The sequence below is a fragment of the Pogoniulus pusillus genome, chromosome 25, assembly GCF_015220805.1.
Source record: "Pogoniulus pusillus isolate bPogPus1 chromosome 25, bPogPus1.pri, whole genome shotgun sequence".
NCBI classification, from domain to species: domain Eukaryota; kingdom Metazoa; phylum Chordata; class Aves; order Piciformes; family Lybiidae; genus Pogoniulus; species Pogoniulus pusillus.
In genome coordinates this window covers 1,661,939-1,685,472 of record NC_087288.1, presented here as the reverse complement: position 1 = coordinate 1,685,472, position 23,534 = coordinate 1,661,939, and the positions used below count along the sequence as shown (strand labels likewise).

Sequence of the window (23,534 nt, the reverse complement as noted above, 5' to 3'; positions counted from 1 at the left end):
ACTGAAGTGTAATGAACTCTGACAGAACAGGTGGGATCCCAGCCTGGCAGAAGTTAATGGAAATGTTAACCTTTATGGAAATGGGGCAAAGATGTCACTAAAAGGAGGGAACTTTGGCAAAAGATTACATCAGAAAGGAATTATGCATGTGCATGTGCACACAGACTGTGCACTGCTAAGGACCATAGCAGAGAGAATCATGGAATCAGAGAATGTCAGGGGCTGGAAGGGACCTCCAAAGCTCATCCAGTCCAACCCCCTTGCCAAAACAGAAGCACCTAGAGCAGATCACTCAGGACCACATCCAGGTGGAGTTTGAATATCTCCACAGAGGAAGACTCCACAACCCCTCTGGGCAGCCCATTGCAGGGTTCTGTCACCACTGAATGTTATCAAAGCTCACATTCTGGGATTCTGTGCTCCACAACCTCCCTGGGCAACCTCTGCCAGTGTCTCATCACCCTCACTGCAAAAAAATTCTTTCTAATCTCCAGTCTAAATCTCCTCTCCTTCAATCCATCCCCTCTCATCCTATCACAACAAACCCTCTTAAAAAGTCCCTCCCCAGCTTTCTTGTAGCCTGTTTCAGGTACTGAAAGGCTGCTCTAAGGTATCCATGCAGTCTTCTTATTCCCAGGTGAACAGACCCTACTCTCCCAGCCTGTCCCCATAGGGGCAGTTCTCCAGCTCTCTGAGCATCTTCATGGCCCTTCTCTGAACTCACTCCAACAGTTCCATGTCCTTCTTTTGCTGGGGGCACCAGAGCTGGACACAGGACTCCAGCTGGGGTCTCACAAGAGGGGCAGAAATCAGTTTTATCAATGCAATAGCCACAGTTGTGATAACATATCCTGGGTTCTGAGTTCATGCAGAGCTATTTACTATTTAATGCTCAATTTCAATGCTGCCAAGCAACATAAATGTGAAATAATAAAATGAAAAGGGTTTTTATTCCTATTTAGTGGTCAATAAATAGAGACAATAATTGGGAAGTCAAATCAAGTGCATATTTAGCCTTTGTCTCTGCACCCACATCATTAATTTGCCTTTCAGCTAGGAGTCCTCTGGATTTAACCAACATTACTCTTTTAAGTCAGTAAGTTCACAGAATCATGTAAGCTTGAGGTCTGCCTAGAGCTCTGTAGTCATGATCTGAGATGTAAAAGAAATCTGAACTCTACAGCATGTCAAGGTTGCAGCTAGAAGGCAGAGGAACATTCCAAAGAACCCCGAGCAGTTACATGCCCTCTAAACCAGCCTGCTGACCTAAACATACTGCAGTCAACATCCTACATCAGCCTTTGTGCACCCAGAGAAAAAGAGGGCTTTGTGAGCTAAGAGAAAATGACAGCTGAAAGGAAGGCTCTCTCAGACTGTTTTCATGACTATTTGCATCTTTGTGCATTGCAATTCAAATACACTGAAGTGTATTCGAGGTGCTGGCTGCCAGGTCAGGCACTTGGGTCACAACAACCCTCTGCAAGGCTTCAGGCTCTGGGCAGAGTGGCTGGAAAGCTGCCCAGCAGAGGAAGACCTGGGAGTATGCATCAACAGATGGCTGAATGTGAGCCAGAGTGTGCCCAGGGGGTCAAGAAGGCAAACAGCATCCAGGCTTGGACCGGCAATAGTGTGGCCAGCAGGAGCAGGGAAGTGATTGTCCCCCTGTACTCAGCACTGGTGAGACCACACCTTGAGTCCTGGGGTCAGATTTGGGTTCTGACTACAAGAAAGACATTGAGGTGCTGGGGCATTTCCAGTGAAGGGCAACAAAGCTGGGGAAGGAGAAGAGGTCTGGTGAGGAACTACTGAGGAACGTTAGGTTGTTTAGTCTGGAGAAAACAAGGCTGAGGGGAGGCCTCATTGCTGTCTGTAACTCCCTGAAAGGAGGCTGGAGCAAGGTGTCTGTTGGTCTCTTCTCCCTAGTAACAAGCGGTAAGATACAGGAAACGGTCCCAGGTTGTGCCAGGGGAGGTTTAGGTTGGATATCAGAAGAAACTTCTTAATTGAAAGGGTTCTCCAAGCCTGGCACAGGCTGCCCAGGGAGGTGGCTGAATCCCCATCCCTGAAGGTGTTTCAGAAAGGCAGAGATGTGGTGCTGAGGGCCATGGTTTAGCCGCAGCCTTGGCAGAGTCAGAGAACAGTTGGGCTGGATGCTCCTAAAGGACTTTCTGAATCAAAACAATTCAACAGTTCCATGATTTTACATTCTACTGCCCCCCAGGAAGGCAGACCCAAACACTAGCTCCTAGAAATGGCAGCATTTAAGTAAGGGGAAGATTCTTAGCACCGATGTGGCTGTGCAGTGCCTCAAGCATAACGTTTGCATCAACCTCTGAACTGTTTATTTTTGGCATGTCAAATGTGGCTTGGACACGATGGATGGATTTAATTCTGGAGCAAGGCCAAGCAATTTAGCATGGATGTGCCACTTTGATGAAGTTTGGAGGAGCTGGGAACTGTTCTGGTTTCTTCTCTTGAGAAGTGTAATCCAGATGTAACCCCTCTGTAATTTTAACCGAGCACTTTGCTTCCTCCTGCCCTACTGGTCAATGCTTTGCTCTTGTGAGACCCCACCTTGAACACTGCCTCCAGGTCTGGTGTCTCCAGCATAAGGACGACACAGCACTGGTGGAGTGAGTCCAAAGGAGACTGCAGGGATGTCTGAAGTGTTGGAGCAACTCTGCTATGGGTACAGGCTGAGGGAGCCTAGAGAAGACTCTGGGGAGGGCCTCAGAGCTGCCTGGCAGTGCCTGAAGGGATCCTACAGGAAAGCTGCAGAGGGACTTGTCCTGAGGGTGTCTAGAGACAGGACAAGGAGGAACCACAGAATCAAAGAATCAGAGAATGTCAGGGGCTGGAAGGGACCTCCAAAGCTCATCCAGTCCAGCCTCCCTGCCAGAGCAGGATCTCCTACAGCAAATCACACAAGAACACATCCAGATGAGTTTTGAATATCTCCAGAGAGGAAGACTCCACAGCCCCCTGGGCAGCCTGTGCCAGACTCTGTCACCCTCACCTGAAAAAAATCCTCCTCATGTTTAAATGAAACTTCCTATGCCTCAGCTTCCACCCAGTGCCCCTTGTGCTGTCATGGGCATCACCCAGCAGAGCCTGGCTCCAGCCTCCTGGCACTCACCTTTACATCTTTATGACCACGGATGAGGTCACCTCTCAGTCTCCTCTTCTCCAAGGAGCAGGGCCCTCAGGCTCTCCTCCTAACAAAGATGTTCCCTTCCCTTAATCATGGTTTGGAGCTGAGGCAGAGCAGGGTTAGACTGGATCTTAGGAAGAAGTTCTTCAATACCAGGGGGGTCAGACTCTGGCACAGGCTGCCCAGGAAGCCTGTGGCTGCCTCCTGCCTGGGGGTCTTCAAGGGCAGGTTGCAGCTGAGTCTACTTGAGAGGTGAACCTGCCCACAGCAGGGAGGTTGGTGTGGATGATCTCTAAAGTGCCTTCCAACCTAAGTCATTCCATGATTGTCTGATGACTAATTGTGCTGGAACCAACTACATTCTAACAACTTAAAGTGGCAGCTTGCAACTATTTAATGAAGCTGTATTTTCATGTGAGAATTCACTCAAGTGCAGTTAGACTTCCTGCCTAGCAGATACAACCTACAGTTATTAAAGCAACAGCATCTGACATGGATACATAGTCAAGAATGTACTTAATCATGAACCTTATGGTGGGAAGATGACCTTGGGCTAAAAATACCAACTTTCCTGAAAGGAACTATGTTGCTGAGATGCTATCAGGCTGTACTGGGCGAAGAATACAAACTTAAGTCCTGCTTGTGCAGGAGGGGTAAGACACTTCTCAGGAAGATAGAAAAGGAGACATTGAGGTGCTGAAGTGGGTACAGAGAAGAGCAACATAGCTGATGAGGGGACTGGAGAGCAGGTATTACCAGGAGAGGCTGAGGGAGCTGGGATTGTTCAGCCTGAAGAAGAGGAATCATAGAATCAATCAAGTTGGAAGAGACCTCCAAGCTCATCCAGTCCAAACTAGCCCCCAGCCCTATCCAATCAACTAGACCAGGCTGAGGGGACACCTTATTGTCCTCTACAGCTACTTGAAAAGAGGTTTGAGTGAGGCTGGTGCTGGCTTCTTCAAGTAACTAACAACAGGACAAGAGGCAATGGCCCCAGGCTGTGTCTGGAGAGATTTAGGTTGGATATAAGGAAAATTTTCTTTGCTGCAAGAGTGGTCAGGCATTGCAACAGGCTGCCCAGGCAGGTAGTGGAGTCACTATCCCTGGAGGTGTTCAAAAAACAAGAGATCTGGCACATGGGACAAGGTGTAGCAGTCTTGGAGGCACTGGGGAGAAGGTTGGACTTGATAATCTTGGAGGTCTTTTCCAACCTTGATGATTCTATGTGAATATATGTAATAACATTATGTTCACCCAAATCTTCTCAGTATGAATAATTACACCTTCAAAGCTGCTTGGGAAGAAGTCACTTTAGTTCATAGACTGAAAATACTGAAAATACAAGGCCAAGTTCTTTAAAAAGGTAAACCAAAGGCAGAAAGGTCTAAGAATTCAAAACTGGTTTAGGACTGACTTGTCAGGGGACTCGTCCCTGGAGATATTCAAGGTGAGGCTCAACAAGGCTCTGGGCAACCTGATCTACTTGAGGATGTCCCTGCTGACTGCAGAAGGAGTTGCAGTAGATGACCTTTGGAGGTCCCTTCCACCCCAGACCATTCTGTGAGTCTATGATTCATCACCAATGCTGAGCTTGTCTCTTGTTCCTTTTCCCAGAGTGTACAGCAGAGATTGTTCATGATTCACAGCTATGTCACTGGTCTTTAGGGAACTTTAAAGTTCACTTCAACACATTTCACAGAATCACAGAGTGCTAGGGGTTGGAAGGGACCTCAGAAGGTCATCCAGTCCAACCCCTCTGCCAGAGCAGGAGCACCCAGGGCAGGCCACACAGGGACACAGCCAGGTAGGGTTTGAAAGCCTCCAGAGAAGGAGGCTTCACAACCTCTCTGGGCAGCCTGCTCCAGGGCTACAGCACCCTTACAGTGAAAATGTTTTCCCTGCTGTTCCCATGGCACCTCCTCTTCTCCAGCTTGCCCCCATTTCCCCTTGTCCTGTCCTTGGCCATCCCTGAGCAGAGCCTGGCTCCAGCCCTGCACATCTTTAGCACAGCACTGAGGGCAGTCCTCAGGCTTCTCTACTCCAAGCTCCCAGCCCCACCTCCCTCAGCCTGGCCTCTCAGATGTTCCACTGCCTGCAGCAGCTTTGGGGCTCTGTGCTGAACACTCTCAACCAGTTTCCTGAGGCCTTTCTTGAACTGAGTGGCCTAGAACTGGACAAAAGTAAGATAAAAGGTAAGAAAGGGAAACTAAACTTTGGTATCCTTTGACACAGAGCAGCCAAATGGACTCAGCTGGATTCCTTTTCATCTTGTTAAAAAAGCAGTAGACAATCTTGACTGAAATCAGGTTCACTTAATCTCTTTTGGCATGGGGTTGTTGTGCAAGGCCCTTCTTTTTAAGATGTTCTCAGAGTCCTGCAAGTTTTTCCATTTAACAACAAATGGAGATAACAGTGAAATAACACTTAAGTGGGCATGGACATTAACAAAGGCTCTGTACCAGAGTCAATTAAGGATTTGACCTTGCTTTTCTTAGCTGTTAGCTATGCTTTTGATGCTTGAAAAATACATAGAATCACAGAATGGTTTAGGTTGGCAGGGACCTCAATGCTCAGCCAGTTCCAATTCCCTGCCAAAGGCAGGGACACCTCCCAGTAGAACAGGTCACTCAAGGCCTCATCCAACCTGGCCTTGAACACCTCCAGGGAGGTTGTGGATGACAGAAGCACAGAATGTGACTGAAGATGTGACTGAACATTCTGTGCTTCTGTGCTCCACAACCTCCCTAGGCAACCTGTGCCAGTCTCTCACCACCCTCACTGCAAACAACTTCTTCCTAACATCCAGTTCCAATCTCCCCTCTGCCACTTCAAACCCATTCCTCCTCATCCTGGCATTGCAAGACCTTGTCAATAGTCCCTCCCCAGCCTTCCTGTAGCCCTCTTCAGATCCTGGAAGGCCACTCCAAGGTGTCCTCCAAGCCTTCTCCAGGCTGTAGAGCCCCAACTCTCTCAGCCTGTCTTCATAGCAGAGCTGCTGCAGCCCTCTGAGCATCTTGGTGGCCTCCTCTGAACTGGCTCCAACACTTCTATGTGCTGCTTTTGTTGGGGGCTCCAGAACTGCACCCAGGACTCCAGGTGGAGTCTGAGGAGAGCAGAGCCAAGAGGCAGAATCTCCTCCCTTGCCCTGCTGCCCACACTATCCCCAGCCATCACCAAGCCATACTTCCCCCCTTTCCTCCCTTATCTCTGTAGTATTTACCTTCTTCTCTCTGAACTTACAATATGTATTAAAGTGCCTTCAGGATATTGAGAGTTTCACAGTATCAAAGATTGCATTAGGTTGGGAAGGAACCCTGAAGGGCATCTTGCCCAAGCCCGCTGCAGTCAGCAGGGACATCTCTATCTAGAGCAGGCTGCCCACTTGAGCAGTGCTTTTCACAGTGATTTTCTGGAAAGCTGTCAACATGAAGAGCAAGATCACCACAATGGAGGGGGGGAAAATGAAATACACTTAATTATTAAAACAATGCAGAAACAAAAGCTCCTGGAAGCAGCTTCATGACCTCAATTTCTGATGAAGTAACACTGAAAACAAAACAAAGTCACTGCTCAAGCAGGTCCAGATGTCACAAAGATGATCAGAGGGCTGAAGAACCTCCCTTTTGGGGACAGGCAGAGAGAGTTGGGGCTACTCAGTCTGCAGAAGGCTCCAGGGAGACCTGACAGCAGGCTTCTAGTACCTGAAGGGGACTACAAGAAAGCTGGTGAGGGATTTTTCACAAGGGCTATAGTGAGAGGACAAGGTAGAATAGATTGAAGCTTGAGGAGAGCAGATTTAGGCTGGAGGTTAGTAAGAAATTCTTTGCAGTGAGGGTGGTGAGACACTGGCACAGTTTGCCCAGGAAGGCTGTGGATGCCCCCTCCATGGAGTTGCTCAAGGCCAGGCTGAATGAGGCCCTGAACAATCTGATCTAGTGTAGGGTACCCTTGCCAACACCAGGGAGGTTGGAACCAAATGATCTTTAAGGTCCCTTTCAACCCAAACTATTCTATGAATCTGTGAATGGTTAACTTAAACAAGGAAACATTTTTAATCCCCTTCAATCATCCTTATGTAGCAACAAATTTTTGTCATTCCATTTCTTACTGTTTCTCCCAAAATAAACTTTCTCCTACAGCACTGATACCAGTTCCATTGATGCCCTTGCCTTTCAGATTTGCTTTCTCAGCACAGGGGCAATTGCCTGTGGGAGACCACTACGAGGTAACTCCACTCTAGGAAAGAATGAAGGAAAGGGAACCAGCAAGTTAATGCAACTCAAATTCCTCTGTCTTCCTGCAGATCATGGGAAGTGTTGGTAGAGTTACGGAAAGGTCTGGGTTGGAAGGGACCACCAAAAGTCATTTAGTTCAACTTCCTCTGCAGTAAGCAAGGACATCCTCAATGAGCTCAGACTGTCAAGCCTCACCCTGCATATCTCCAGAGATGGGGCCCAAACCACCTCCCTGGGCAGCCTGTTGCAGTATTCCACTACCCTCATGGTGCAGAACTTGTTCCTCACATCCAGTCTAAATCTTCTCTGCTCTCATTTAAACCACTGCCCTCATCCTGTCTCTGTAGGCCTTTGCAAACTGTCCCTTTGCAGCCTGCAAGTAGCCCTTTCAGGTCCTGGCAGGCTGCTGTTAGGTCCCCCTGAAGGCTTCTCTTCTCCAGGCTGTTGTTGTTTAGCTGTTGCTCACTGCTGTGAATTAGAAAGCAGAATGCTTGGAGGATAGATGCCGACCTAATGGCATAGTTACACCAGCAATACCACCTAAAGTAGTAACACAGCTCCATTACTGCTGCTGAGGATTTCTTTCTGCTAAGCCATATTCTTTAAGCCACCACAGTGTGCATGAAGCTTCTGTTGCTTCTGCTGAAGAGTTGCAGCTTTCCAAATGCTGTACAGCTTAGCCCTGCAAGAGTTTGCTCCCCTAGGCAGAGAGATGTGGGGGTGCTGGAGCAGGTCCAGAGGAGGGCAACAATGCTGGGGAAGGGCCTGGACAATAAATCTAATGAGGAGTGACTGAGGGAGCTGAGGATGGGTAGAGTGAGGAAGAGGAGGCTGAGGGCAGACCTCATTGCTGTCTACAACTACCTGAAGGGACATTGTGGAGAGGCTGCTGCTGGGCTCTGCTCACAGGTAACTGGAGACAGAACAAGGTGGAATGGCCTCAAGCAGAGGCTGGGGAGGTTTAGATTGGGCATTAGGAAAAAGTTTTCCATGGAGAGAGTGGTTAGGGACTGGAATGAGCTGCCCAGGGAGGTGGTGGAGTCACCCAGCCTGGCTGTGTTTAAGGGTGGTTTGGATGTGGTGTTCAGGGCTATGGTTTAAGGTGAATCTTGTAGGGTAGGGTTCTAGGTGGGACTTGGTGATCCTGAGGGGCTTTGCCAACCTGCATGGTGCTGTGATTCTGTGAAGTAAAACCTTACATCACCTTTTTCCCTGGGCAACCCAAATCACCACCCAGAAACAGCCATCTGATTATTCCTACTCAATCCTACTTCACATTACCAGCAAGCTGCTCCCAATGTTTGCTAGCACAGCTCTGTTCTCAGTATCATGATGTTTATCTAGAGGTAATGTGAGAGCTCTGCAGCAAGCCAGCTGAGCAATCTCCCCATTTTAAGGGAATGACTTAAGTACATGTAAGAACATGTTTTTCTTCCTTGGAAATTGGAAAACTGGAATGGGAAAAGTAGGGCTGAAACAAACTTTGCAGTTGCTTAGCAATGCCTCACTTGAATTCTAACTGCTTACACTTCAAAAGCTACTTATCAGTTATTGGTATCATTCAGACCTGCTTGGTCTCATGCAAAAAGGTGTACCAAAGCTGTGCTTGCACACCTGCTTTATCTGTCCAGTTCTGGTGCCCCCAACACAGGAAGGACATTGAACTGCTGGAGTGGGTCCAGAGGAGGCCATGAATATGATCAGAGGGCTGGAGAACCTCCCCTGTGGGGACAGGCTGGGAGAGCTGGGGCTGTTCAGCCTGGAGAAGAGAAGGCTCTAGGGAGACCTTAGAGCAGCCTGAAGGGAACCTGAAGGAGGTCTATAGGGAAGCTGGGAAGGGACTTTTTACAAGGGCTTGTAGTGATGAGAGGGAATGCACTGAACCTTAAAGATTAGAGATTTAGACTGGAGATTAGGAAGAAATTCTTTCCAGTGAGTGGGAAGAGACACTGGAACAGGTTGCTCAGGGAGGCTGTGGATGTCCCCTCCCTGGAGGTGTTCATGGCCAGGTTGGATGGGTCCTTGGGCATCCTGGGCTAGTGGAAGGTGCCCCTGTCCACAGCAGAGAGGTTCGAATTTGTTCATCTTTAGGTCCCTTCTAGCCCAACCCATCCTATGAATCTATGCACAGAAGCAGTCTAATGGCAGCCACACAGAGGCCCTCACAACCCAGTACTGATATCTCTGTAGAGCCCTGAAGGAGGTGAAGGAGAAAATGGAAACAACAGAATTTAATGCTCTAGATTTATAAAACAGACTCTCACGTGGATGTAAGAGGATAGCACAAACCACCTCCTGACGTTCCTGATCCACTAAAGCTTCAGTGGAAACAAGTTCTCAAAGGAAGGACTTGCAGACTTGGCTTCTGCCCAGCTCCCTGGCAAACTCCTGGGGACTCCAGCAGGCTGGGACAGTTTGGAGACCTGCACTGTGGGAGACCTCTGGTGGGTGACACTGCACAATGCCCCTGGAATGCCAACCACGAAGCAGGAAGACTCCTGCCACTTCAACTGGTCGAAGCACTGTGCAGTGGTTTAGCAAATATTCATTAATTAGCATTGATTTATTTGAACCACCTATTACAAACTGGTAAATTTGGGCATCTTTTCTCCTCTGCAATTCTGCTCTGTGTTTTCCTCCTGCTACTCTAACAGTTATTCAGCAGGAAGCCAAAGACAAAGGCATTCTGCTCACAGAGACACAAACTCCTCTTCAGTTCAGAGAATCAGTCAGGGTTGGAAGGGACCACAAGGATCAGTCAGTTCCAACCCCCTGCCATGCCCAAGGACACCCTACCCTAGAGCAGGCTGCACACAGCCTCAGCCAGCCTGGCCTCAAACACCTCCAGCCATGGGGCCTCAACCACCTCCCTGGGCAACCCATTCCAGCCTCTCACCACTCTCCTGCTCAACAACTTCCTCCTCACCTCCAGCCTCACTCTCCCCACCTCCAGCTTTGCTCCATTCCCCCATGTCCTGTCACTCTCTGAGAACCTAAAAAGTCCCTCCCCAGCTCTTTTGTAGGTCCCCTTCAGATCCTGGAAAGCCACAAGAAGGTCACAAGAAGGTCACCTGGGAGCCTTCTCTTCTCCAGACTGAACAGCCCCAACCCACCCTTCACATATTGATACATATTAATGAGGTCACCCCTCAGGCTCCTCCTGTCCCAGCTGAAGAGCCTCAGCTCCCTCAGACTCTCCCCCTAAGGAAGAAGTTCCACTCCCTTCATCATTTTTGTGACCCAAACGTTGTCATGACCCTTCCCTGAACTTGTTCCAGTTTGTCAATGTGTTTCTTGAACCGAGGAACTCAGAGTGGAGTCTCCTTCTCTGGAGACTTTCAAAACCCACCTGGATGCATTCCTGTGCAATCTGATGGAGGTGAACCTGCTTTAGCAGGGGGGTGGTCTAGATGATCTCCACAAGTCCATTACAACCCTCTCCATTCTGTTATTCTGTGAAATTAGATACATCAGCTCTTATTTTCCATATGGAAGCATTAAGCCTACCTGTTTTTTCCCCTCATTTTGAATTAAAATGGAAATTCTGTGCTCCTGGCTGAGGCTTTAAGGTCTATTTGCTTGGTTAGAGATGAGGCTCAACAATTCACTGTAACAGAAGTTCACCTCTCCTGTGCTGCTAGACAGCTTTTAATGTTCAGGATTCTTTATGCAGCCCATATGCTAGGTTTAAATAATGTAAATGGGTTTGAATCACTCTTCTGAAGCAGAAGAAATTCACCTGTGTCATCAAGGTAAGTCTCTAACTGTACCACATGGGCAAACATCTAACCTCTGTTGGCATCCTGTGCCTAGGTATCCTGAGATGGACTAACTGAAATGGTTGAAGGATTGTGCAGCTCCCTGTAGTGACCTGTCAGTGCCAACAGCAAATCTTTTGACAGAATCACAGAAAGGTTTGGGTCAGAAAGGACCTCTGAAGGTCATCTAATCCAACCTCCTTTGCAGTAAACAGGGACATCCTCAACTAGATCAGGTTGTCCAGAATCTCACCTCAAATATCTTCAGGAATGAGGCCCCAGTCACCTCCCTGGGCAACCTGTTGCAGTGTTCCACTACTCTCATAGTGCAGAACTTGTTCCTCACATCCAATCTCAATCTGCTCTGCTCTCATTTCAAACCATTGCCCTTGTCCTGTCCCTGTAGCCCTCTGCAAACAGTCCCTCTTCAGCCTTCTTGTAGCCCCTTTCAGGTCCCAGCAGGCTGCTATTAAGTCTCCCTCAAGCATTCTCTTCTCCAGGCTGCACACCCCCCAGCTCCTCATGCCAGAGGTGCCCTGGTGCTCTGATCACTTTTGTGGCCCTCCTCTGGACCAGTTCCATCAGCTCCATGTCTTTTCTATACTGAGGGCTCCAGAGCTGGATGCAGCACTCCAGGTGAGGTCTCAGCAGAGCCAAGTGGCAGAATTCCCTCTCTCCACCTCTGGCCGTGCAGCTTGTGATGTAGCCCAGGCTGCCTTTGGCTTCTGAGCTGCGAGCTCACACTGTCTGCTCATGTCCAGCTTCTCATCCATCAGCACTCCCAAGCCCTTTTCCACAGGAAAGCTGAAGAAGCTTCCCTTACAAATCCTGCCTGCTTCTGGCACTCCCCTGGACTGGAACCCTCTAAGCTGGTGCCTGCTTCTCTGAGTGCTTAATACTCCCTGACAGACCTCTCAACCATGAATGTCTCCATTAATTTTTGATATGCACATACTCTTGGTATTCAAATCATCCTAAGACAAGGATATCTTTGTGTTAAGTCATATGAAGCAGTCTCCTTCCCAGCTTGCTGCTTCTTAATCTCTCTTGTGCCACATTGTCTTGATGTAAGCCCAACTAACTGTCCTTTATCTCTGAGGTCCCTTCCACCCTGAGCCATTCTACAATTGTGAGTTTCTAGGATTCTCTGTTCACTGCTCCTTTTGCCAGGCAGAACTTTGAAAATTCTATCCTATGTCCTTGAGCAGCATCTTTTGCAAGATGGGGATCCCAAATTCCTGACTTCTGTGCACAGAAGCTACTTTGTTCACATTCAGCCTCTTCCTGAGCTAAATTCCATATCTCTTTGACACAGATGTCAAAACAGCTCACTGTTCACAAGGCAGAGTAACAATTTGGTTGTCTAGCCTCTTCCTACTGCTGTCACTACTGGTAAGAAGGTTGTAGTCACAGAATCATAGAATCACTCAGGGTTGGAAGGGACCACAAGGAGCAGCCAGTTCCAAGTCCCCTGCCATGGGCAGGGACACCTCACACTAGATCAGGCTGCCCAGAGCCTCAGACAGCCTGGCCTTAAACACCTCCAGGGATAGGGCTTCAACTACCTCCCTGGGCAACCCCTTCCAGACTCTCACCACCCTCACGCCAAACAACTTCTTCCTAACATCCAGGCTGAATCTACCCATTTCCAGCATTGCTCCTTTCCCCACAGTTCTGTTGCTGCCTGACAGCCTAAAAAGTCCCTCCCAAGATTTCTTGTGGCCCTTTTAAGATACTGAAAGATCACAATAAGGTCATCCGAGAGCCTTCTCCTCTCCAGACTGAACAGCTCCAGCTCCCTCAGTCTCTCCTCCCAGCAGAGCAGCTCTGGCCCTCTGACCGTCCTCGCGGCCCCTCTCTGGGCACCTTCCAGCACATCCATGTCCCTCCTGTAATAGTGGCTCCAGAACTGGAGGCAGTACTCCAGATGGGGTCTCACCAGGTGGGAGTCTCACCAGTGGATGTCAATCTCTTCTCCCTAGTAACAAGTGACAGGATGAGAGGATGTTGCCTTAAGTTGCACCAGGGGAGGTCTAGGTTGGCAATTAGAAGTAACTTCTCAACTGAATGGGTTCTCAAACACTGGAAGAAGCTGCCCAGGGAGGTGGTTGAATCCCCATCCTTGGAGGTGTTTTAAAGACAGAGAGATATGGTCCTGAGGGACATGGTTTAGCATCAGCCTTGAAAGAGTTAGAGCATGGTTGGACTCAATGACCTTCTCTGAAGAAGTTCAAGGAGTATGTGGATTTGGCACTTTGGGACATGGCTTAATGGCCATGGTTGCACTCAATGATCTCAGAGATCTTTTCCAACCAAAACGATTCTATGAATTTAAAGATCTTTTCCAACCCAAAGGATTCTTTGTTTCAATGATTCTACTGATTGAACACAACTAAGTAAGCACTGAAGTACAGTGATGGAAGAAAAGCTGCCTGCACTGACATAACACAATGTGACAAACCAAACTCAGAAGCCTGGTATGGTCTACAGCAGCAGTAAGTGAAGTATCAGGTTAAATCAAACAGCAGACATTTCAAGAAGTTACAGCCAGGTTTTTTTTTCCCTTCCACACGAGTTAGAAGGCTTTTTAGAAACAAAAATGAGTTATTATTGCCAATGTTTCACTGTGTGGATGTGCACGGTGCCAGGTGCAGTGCCTTCTCTGTCCCAGGACTTAAAGGTTTTACTGTACTCTATGCCAAATTAACACAAAGAATGATTGCACCTTTAAACACAAGACCATGACACACTCTGTCCTGTCCTGCTAAAGCCAGTTTCATAGATTCATATATTCATTGGATGGTTTGGATTGGAAGAGGCTTTAGAGATCATCTAGTTCCAAATCCTTGCCATGGACAGGGACTGCCTTTCACTAGCCCAGGTTGCTCAAGGTCTCATCCAACCTGGCTTTGAACACCTCCATGAAGGAGACATCCATGACCTCCCTGGGCAAGCTGTTGCACCACCCTCACTGCAAATAACTTCTTCCTAATACCCAGTGTAACTCTGCCCTGTCCTAGCTTCAATCCATTGCCCCTTGCACACTGTAAAAACTCCCTCCCCAGCTTTCTTGTAGGCCACTTCAGGTACTGGAAGGCTACTCTAACGTCTCCCTGGAGCTTTATCTTCTCCAGGCTGAGAAAACCCAACTCTCTCAGCCTCTCCCCATAGGGGAAGTTCCCCATCCCCTCTGATCATCTTTGTGGCCTTCCTCTGGACCTGCTCCAACAACCTGGCATCACTATTATGCTGGGGGCACCAGAACTGGATGCAGTACTCCAGGTACAGAAAGCAGGTCTGCAAGCACAGCCTTGGTACACCTTCTTGTATGAGAGAGAGGTCTCCAGGTGAGGTCTCACCAGAACAGAGCAGAGAAGCAGAATCACCTCCCTCCTCTTGCTGCTCTCAGAATAGAATAGAATGAAAAACACAGGCTGGTTTAGGTTGGAAGGGACCTCAAACATCATCTAGAATCATGGAATCATAGAATCAATCAGGTTAGAAGAGACCTCGAAGATCATCCAGTCCAACCTATCCCCCAGCCCTATCCAGTCAACCAGACCATGGCACTAAGTGCCTCATGCAGTCTTAAACACCTCCAGGAACGGTGCCTCCACCACCTCCCTGGGCAGCCATTCCAATGCCAATCACTCTCTGTGTCAAGAATTTCCTCTTAACATCCAGCCTATACTTTCCCTGGCACAACTTGAGACTGTTTCCCCTTGTTCTATTGGTGGTTGCCTGGGAGAAGAGGCCACCCCCCACCTGGCTACAATGTCCCTTCAGGTAGTTGTAGACAGCAATGAGCTCTGCCCTGAGCCTCCTCTCCTCCAGGCTAAACAACCCCAGCTCCCTCAGCCTCTCCTCACAGGGTTTGTGTTCCAGGCCTTTCACCAGCTTTGTTGCCCTTCTCTGGACACCTTCCAGCACCTCAACATCTCTCTTGAAATGTCTAGTTCCAACCCCCTGCCATAGGCAGGGACACCTCCCACTAGAACTTCTTTAGATGCAGCCTAGCACACAACTGCCTTTAGAGCTGCCAGAAAACATCGCTGGCTCATAAGCAGTTTGTCACCAACTGAGCCCCCCAAAGCCCTTCTCCTCCAGACCACACTTGAGCTGCCCCTTGCCCAGCCTGTATTTGTGCCTGTCATTGCCCCAAGGTTTCACTACATTCTCTTCTAGTACAAGAAAAAAACAACCTAACAGAAAAAGTAAAGCTAATCAGCAGGTTTTAAGGTACAGCACTGAACCAACTCACGAGCTCTCAGCTGCCTTGGAGCTTGTGGGATTATCAAGTGGTGACAAGAGCAGCTCAGTCAAGCGAGAAGGTGCACCTGCTCCCTGCTGCTATGTACACTATGTAGTTCAAGCATGACACTAATCCCTCCTCCTAGTCAAAATGAAGACTGGGTCTGGTTTCATGTATTTCAATTTCTACAATATCACTCCACTCCTTTTTCTGGGTCTTTTTACCACATGAATGCTTTAGCCAAAACAAACTTGGGGAATTGAAAGTAACACCAAAGACATTCAGGCTGTCTACAACTACCTGAGGGGAGGTTGTAGCCAGGGGGAGGTTGCTCTCTTCTCTCGGGTGGCCAGCACCAGAACAAGAGGACACAGCCTCAGGCTGCACCAGGGGAGATTTAGGCTGGAGGTGAGGAGAAAGTTCTTCACTGAGAGAGTCATTGGACACTGGAATGGGCTGCCCGGGGAGGTGGTGGAGTCGCCGTCCCTGGAGCTGTTCAAGGCAGGACTGGACGTGGCACTTGGTGCCATGGTCTGGCCTTGAGCTCTGTGCTAAAGGGTTGGACTTGATGATCTGTGAGGTCTCTTCCCACCTTGGTGATACTGTGATTATTTATAGTTTGGACTTATTCTGAGCCAGACTCTTCTCTGTGGTGTCCAGGGACAGGGGACACAAAGTGGAACACAGGAGGCTCCATGTAAACATAAGGAAAGAGTCCTTCACTTCGAAGGTGGCAGAGCCTTGAAAGAGGCTGCCATGAGAGGCTGTGGAGTCTGCTCCTCTAAAGGCATTTCAAACCTGCCTGGACTCTGGGTGATGCCGGGCTGGCAGAAGGGCTGGACTCGATGGTCTTTAGAGGCCCCTTCCCTCCTCTGTTACTCCGTGGGCACTGCCCACGCTGCCCCGCGAACAGCCCTCCCCTGGGAGCAGAATCGAGAGGAAGCCTGCCCCGCTGCCAGGCGCCTGGGGAAGCTGTAGGAGATGTAGGGAAACAGCTTCTGCCCTTCTGAGGAGAACGGCAGCGATCAAAACACTGAACGCGTTTCACCCCAGCTAGCGCAACTGCTACCTTGCTCCGAGGCCCAGGGTTTCGCTGCCGCTTACGCAGGAGTCGCCGCCGGCCGAGGCTGCCCTGTCTCTGCCTCCCAGCCCCGGGAGGGGAAGGGCAGACCAACACCAGGTGTGAGGGAACCCTGCCGTGTCCCCGCCGCGGGGCTCACTGAGCAGGGCAGAGGCCTCGCCCCGGTGCGCCCTAACCTCCGCTCCGCTCCCAGCCGCTGCGCTCGGCCGCGGGACGGCGGGAGCGGCCTTCGGCTCCCGGGGAGCCATCGAATCGTTTGGCCTGGAAAAGAGCTTCAACGGGATTGAATCCCGCCGTTCTCTGGCTCTGCCAAGGCTGGGGCTAAACCCTGTCCCCCAGAACCGCATCTCTGCCTCTGGGGAACACCTCTAGGGATGGGCATTCAGCCACCTCCCCGGGCAGCCTGTGCCAGCCCTGCAGAACCCTTTCAGTCAAGAAGTTTAATATCCAACCTAAACCTCCCCTGGTGCAACTTGAGGGCATTTCCTCCTGCGCTATCACTTGCTATCACGCAAAACAAACCAACTCTCACCTTTCTAACCTCTTTTTAGAGAGCTGTAGAGAGAGCAATGAGCTCTGCCCTCGGCCTCCTCTGCTCCACACCAACCACCCTCAGCTGCTCCTCCCCAGCTCTTGCAGACCCTTCCCAGCTTCGCTGCCCTTCTCTGGGCCAGCAGCAGGACCTCAACATCTCGCCAGCTCTTCCTCCAGCCGTGCCTCTCAAGCACGCCACAGGGCAAGGCAGCGGACAGCCCGCGTGTGGCGAGCCCGCTCCTACCGGACCCTTACCGGTGCTCGCCGCACCGACAGCAGGATACAGCGGCCGGAGCCAGGACTCAGTAACTCGTCGCCGAAGCCGCTGCCGCCACGGGCAAGAAACAGCCCTAACAGCTGCTCTCCGCCGCCGCGCACGCGGAGCCGCAGCCCGCCCGGTTAAAGTGCCCGCCCCGTTAAAGGACCCGCCCCGTTAAAGCGCCCGCCCCGCTACAGGGCCCGCCTCTGGGGCGGCCGCGCCGGTGTTGACGGAAGTCAAGATGGCGGCGGCCGCCTCCGACCTGCTGACGGGATGGTGCCTGTTCGGCCTGGCGCTGCTGGTGAGAGGCGGCTCCCCGCGCTCGGCCGCGGCCGCTCTGCGCGGCTGCCCCCGCCGCGTACCCTCTGCTCTCCCCGGGGCCGGCTTGTCCCGCTCGTTGCTGCCCGGTAGCCGGGGCCGGGCCGGCTTGTCCCGCTCGTTGCTGCCCGGTAGCCGCGGCCGGGCCGGCTTGTCCCGCTCGTTGCTGCCCGGTAGCCGGGGCCGGCTTGTCCCGCTCGTTGCTGCCCGGTAGCCGGGGCCGGCTTGTCCCGCTCGTTGCTGCCCGGTAGCCGGGGCCGGCTTGTCCCGCTCGTTGCTGCCCGGTAGCCGCGGCCGGGCCGGCTTGTCCCGCTCGTTGCTGCCCGGTAGCCGGGGCCGGCTTGTCCCGCTCGTTGCTGCCCGGTAGCCGGGGCCGGCTTGTCCCGCTCGTTGCTGCCCGGTAGCCGGGGCCGGCTTGTCCCGCTCGTTGCTGCCCGGTAGCCGGGGCCGGCTTGTCCCGCTCGTTGCTGCCCGGTAGCCGGGGCCGGCCCGGCTTGTCCCGCTCGTTGCTGCCCGGTAGCCGGTCTCCCCTCAGCCTCTTCTGCTCCACATTACACCCCCCAGCTCCCTCAGCAGCTGCTCCTCCCCAGCCCTGCTCTCCAGCCCCTTCCCCAGCTTTGCTGCTCTTCTCTGGACCTGCCCCGGCACCTCAGTGTTCTTGGGGTGTGAGGTCCGGAGCAGGACCCGGTTCTCCGGGTGCAGCCTGAGCAGTGCAGGGCAGGCTCAGCTCTGACCTTGCCCCTGTGCTTCCCAGGCCATTCTGGTGTTCTGCTGGGTCTATGTGCGCAAGTATCAGAGCCGGCGTGAGAGCGAAGTGATCTCCACCATCACTGCCATCTTTGCCTTGGCTGTTGCTCTCATCTCCTCGGCACTGCTGCCAGTGGACATCTTCTTGGTTTCATACATGAAGAATCCAAATGGGACGTTTAAGGTATGGACTTGTGCAAGAGGGACAGGGATCTGCTGGTGAGGGTCCAGCAGAGGGCTGTGAGGATGATGAGGGGACTGAGCACTGCCTGCTGAGGAGAGGCTGAGGGACCTGGAGCTGTTTAGTCTGGAGAAGAGCAGACTGAGAGGGGATTGAATCAATGTCTATAAATCTCTGAGGGTTGGGGGTCAGGAGGGGGGGGTCAGCCTCTGCTCACTGCTCTCTGGGATAGGGCAAGGAGCAATGGGTGTAAATTGCAGCACAGCAGGTTCCAGCTCAACACAAGGGACAACTTGTTGACTGGAAGGGTCCCAGAGCCCTGGCACAGGCTGCCCAGAGAGGCTGTGGAGTCTCCTTGTCTGGAGCCTTTCCAGGCCTGTCTGGATGTGCTCCTGTGTGACCTGCCCTGGGTGATCCTGCTTTGTGCTGGGGGGGTTGGACTCCGTGATCTCCATAGGTCTCCCCCAACTCCTAACATTCTATGATTCAATTAAAAGTTTATCTTCTGGTGTGATATTAATTTATTAGACCTGTTGTGCATGTTTGAATAACCATCTCAGTTGCTCCATCAACCTAAAGTTTTCACCTGCAACCTTCCAAGTCACGGCAAAGCTAGAAATGAGTAGATTCAGACTGGATGTTAGGAAGTTGTTCATCATGAGGATCGTGAGAGCCTGGAAGGGGTTGCCTGGGGAGGTGGTAGAAGCCTCATCCCTGAAGGTGTTTAAGGCCAGGCTGGATGTGGCTGTGAGCAGCCTGCTCTAGTGTGAGGTGTCCCTGCCCATGGCAGGGGGGTTGGAACAGAAGGGTCCTTGTGGTGCCTTCCAGCCCTGACTAATTCTATGATTCTAAGTACCTGAAGGGGCCTACAAGAAAGGTGGAGAGAAGACTGTTTGCAAATGCCTGCAGTGACAGGATGAGGGACAGTGGCCTCAAACTAGAGCAGAGCAGGTTTAGGTTGGATGTTAGGAACAAGTTCTGCAGTATGAGAGTAATGGAACACTGGAATGGGTTGCCTGGGAAGGTGGTTGGGGCCCCATCTCTCGAGATAATTCAAGGTGAGGCTCAGCAGGGCTCTGGGCAACCTGATCTAGTTGAGAATGCCTCTGCTTTCTGCAGCAGAGGTTGGACTAGCTGACCTTTGGAGGTCCTTTCCAGCCTGGACCATTCGATGACTCAAGAGAAGCAGGTAGGTGCTGGAAGAGGATGTTTTACTTGGCAAAGTGTTTAAACCTCTTCTGATTCCCAGTGTGTTTTGGTCAGCTGGGAGCTAGCACCAAATACACCACAGCTCTTTGTTGTTTGAACTGGGTTTCAGCTTCCCCTGCTATTATTTGTTTTCATAGAATGATTAAGGTTGAAAGTGATAAAGAGAAATAGGGAAACTTAACAGCCAAGACTGTTGAGTAGATAATCTTTAATACTTTCTGTCCAGTGCTAAGCACAGCAGAGGACACACTGGGGAGATCCCTTCCGAATGTGTGCCTCTGAACAGGAGTTTTACAGAGTCAGCAGGCAGTTAGCTGCTACCCATTCATGCTAGTTCCTATTCGTTCATGTTTAGCTCCTCCTGTCTATGCATGGCAGTGTCCCCTGGCAGTGGGCTTGGGAGGATCTTCCTCTTAGTTGCATTTTTCATCCCTACTCATGCTCTTCTGGTTGTTTTCCTGTTCTGCTCACGTCTGCAGGAACAAGCTGCTCCGTCCTTGGCCTGTTTCCCGTTATCTATACAGTGTCTTAGATAAGCATTCCACAGATTTACCTTCACCTAAACATTACACTGTGCTGTGACAGCTTGTCTCCTGCATGGCAGCAAGGCTCCAGCTTCTAAATACCAAGTCCAAGATATGGCTCTTCCCTTATTTCAGTTCCCAGATCAGAAGCACGTTGTGATGTGTGCTCATCCTGTCCCTCAAACTTCCTGGCTCCCGTGCGTGGGTTTGGCACCGGTTGTGCTGGATCCCTGTGCATAGGTTTAGCACCCGGAGTGCTGGCTCCCATACATTGGTTAACCACAGGTAAATGTAGTTACTCTAAACAGAGAATGCAAAACAGATTGACATAAAAAGTCTCCTTTGGAAGAGACCTTAAAGATCATCCAGTTTCAGCCCCCCTGCTGTGGGCAAGGACAGCTCCGCTAGCCCAGGTTGCTCAAGGCCTCATCCAACCTGACCTTGAACACCCTCAGGGAGGCTGTGGATCACTGAATCAGAGATCACATTCTGTGATTCTGTGATCCACAACCTCCCTGGGCAACCCGTGCCAGTGTCTTGCTACCCTCCCTGCCAAGAATTTGCCATCCAGAGGGACTGGGCAGGCTGCAGAGGTGGGCACAAGCCAAGCTCAGGAGGTGCAACAAGACCAAGTGCAAGGTCCTGCAGCTGGGTTGAGGCAATGCCAAGCACAACTCCAGGCTGGGCAGTGAGTGGCTGGAGAGCAGCCCTGAGGAGAGGGACTTGGGGGTGCTGCTGGAGGAGAAGCTCAACAGGAGCCAGCAGTGTGCACTGGCAGCCCAGAAAGCCAAGCAGAGCCTGGGCTGCAGCAGCAGCAGTGTGGCCAGCAGGGCCAGGGAGGTGATTCTCCCCCTCTGCTGTGCTCTGCTGAGACCTCACCTGAAATACTGCATCCAGCTCTGGAGCCCCTGGGACAAGAGGGCTGTGGAGATGCTGGAGAGTGTCCAGAGCAGGGCCAGGAGGATGCTGAGAGGCTGCAGCAGCTCTGCTGTGAGCACAGACTGAAAGAGTTGGGGCTGTGCAGGCTGGAGCAGAGGAGACTCCCAGGTGACCTTCTTGTGGCCTTCCAGGATCTGAAGTAGGCCTCAAAAAAAGCTGGGGAGGGACTTTTTAGGCTGTCAGGGAGTGCCAGAACTGGGGGGAATGGAGCAATGGAGCAAAGCTGGAGGTGAGGAGGAAGTTGTTGAGCAGGAGAGTGGTGAGAGGCTGGAATGGGCTGCCCAGGGAGGTTGTTGAGGCCCCATGGCTGGAGGTGTTTGAGGCCAGGCTGGCTGAGGCTGTGGGCAGTCTGCTCTAGGGTAGGGTGTCCCTGGGCATGGCAGAGGGGTTGGCAGTGTCTGCACCTTTTGGTCCCTTCCAACCCTGACTGATTCTATGAGTCTAATTTCTCCCTAATACCCAATCTAAATCTGCCCTCCTTCTGTTGTGCTAAAAAGAGTGTGTGTAGCATCCTTGAAAATCACTTTCAAGTGCTGGGTTGTTTTTAGCACTCCGTGGTGGGGTGTTGTAGGATGGAATGCATTGCCTCTTTGTTCAGATGCAAACTCTTTTGCCCATTTCATTTTGGGAGTATTTTGATGGCTTTTTTTTGGCAAACATTCTCTTACACCAGTACTGAAGACTTCCTGCAGACTTATTTTCTCTGTAATGCAGAGCCCCACTTATTAGTTCTCTTTAAAGAGAAGAAGCTGGTAAAAACCCTTAGGGCAGGTAAATACAGTTGTATTTTTTTTCCTTGCCTAATACTAACTCAACTGTACCACTGAACAACAGCTTGGTTTATTCTGTGCTCCCTCTGATAACTGAAACCACATCACAGCTCAGTTCTAGAAGCTTCTTACAACTTGCCTTTACACGAGCAGGGCGCAGCAGTGACAGTAGAAAAGTCCTCTTTAACAGAGACAAAAGAATGAAGGTCATGGATGTTCCCTTGCCAGAAGGTCAAAAATGGCACATGAGCTTGTACTGCTTGGGTTTGGGAAGTCACCTGAACAGCTGGGCTGGGACTGTTCTGAAATGTGTGCACAGATCATGGACTGGACACTGTTGCTGGGAGGAGGAAACTCCACTCAGTGGAGATCACAGAATCGTAGAATCAATCAGGTTGGAAGAGACCTCCCAAGCTCAGCCAGCCCAACCTAGCACCCAGCCCTGTCCAACCAACCAGCCCATGGCACTAAGTGCCCCAGCCAGGCTTGGCTTCAACACCTCCAGACACACAGACTCCACCACCTCCCTGGGCATCCCCTTCCAATGCCAATCACTCTCTCTGCCAACAACTTCCTCCTAACATCCAGCCTAGACCTCCTCTGGCACAACTGCAGCCTGTGTCCCCTTCTTCTGTTGCTGGTTGCCTGTCAAAAGGCCCAACCCCACCTGGCTACAGCCTCCTTCAGTCTAACCCTGCTCTCGCTCAGCTTCAAACTCTTCCCCCTTGTCCTGTTGCTGGGCAGCTGAGGTGCAGATTTTTGGCAGTTGAGTTCCTCTCTGCCTGTCAAGTGTCTGTGCTGCTGGAACTGGGCCTCACTATGGCTTTTCCTCTTTATTCTTGTGTGCAGTGCTTTGAATGTCTTCATAGCCCACAGGAGATGTCTTTTTCATATCCTTCCTTGCAAGTCAATAGTGCCACCTGTTCAGTTCAGCTTTGCTTTTCCCTCAGGCATAATTAAAGCAATGCACTTCCTTAATGTTTAGCTCTATGCAATTGAAGCACTTTAATATTCCTTGTATGTATTTCAAACCTATTAGGATCAACTTTTATTGTTTTCTTTTTCAGACATAGGCCTATAGCAATGTGTAAGCTGAAATGCTCTTGGGCTTGGCAGTCTTCAAAGATCTGGGCTTATTCTGTTCCTGACAGACACTTAAGATGTTGCTTCTGTCTCTTTTTTTTTGCTAAACTTTATTTTCTTTTTCAATATTTCTTTCTGCAGAGTAGATGACAAAATGCATGTGTACTTCTCTACTCAATTTCCAGTTGGATGAGAATCTAATTTGGTTTAGGCACTGCACTTTGAAAGCTTAATCTGAAGTGGCATGCAGGAGTTCTCACTATGATGACATGATGAAAGGTGCTGCTGATTTTCTGAGATAACAGGGAATTAAATGTTTCTGGTGAGGCATCAAGGGCTGAGTTCCTTGGCAGTTTAGGCACTGAGGAGTGAACTGACAAAGCCAAGGTTTGACTTGATAGATTCATGAAATGGTTTGGGTTGGAAGGTGTCTTAAAGAGCCTCTAGTTCCAACCACACTGCCGTGGGCAGGGACACCTCCCACTAGCCCAGA

General features: G+C 50.7%; 2 protein-coding genes across 4 annotated transcripts in view; one reads left to right on the top strand and one right to left on the bottom strand.

The window, feature by feature from the left end:
• Positions 1–17,366, bottom strand: part of COL19A1 (collagen type XIX alpha 1 chain) — a 209,810-nt gene extending 192,444 nt beyond the window's left edge. For all 3 annotated transcript variants that reach the window (XM_064164142.1, XM_064164145.1, XM_064164147.1), the window contains exon 1: positions 17,267–17,366. The gene's annotated coding sequence lies outside the window, so the exon portion shown is untranslated. The remainder of the gene's footprint in view (positions 1–17,266) is intronic.
• Positions 17,367–17,472: 106 nt separating this feature from the next.
• LMBRD1 (LMBR1 domain containing 1) overlaps positions 17,473–23,534 on the top strand; it is a 66,288-nt gene continuing 60,226 nt past the window's right edge. Inside the window, exons 1-2 of the mRNA XM_064164140.1 lie at positions 17,473–17,571; positions 18,343–18,519. Of these exons, the coding sequence (XP_064020210.1) occupies positions 17,512–17,571; positions 18,343–18,519 (237 nt within the window). The 5' untranslated portion in view covers positions 17,473–17,511. The remainder of the gene's footprint in view (positions 17,572–18,342; positions 18,520–23,534) is intronic.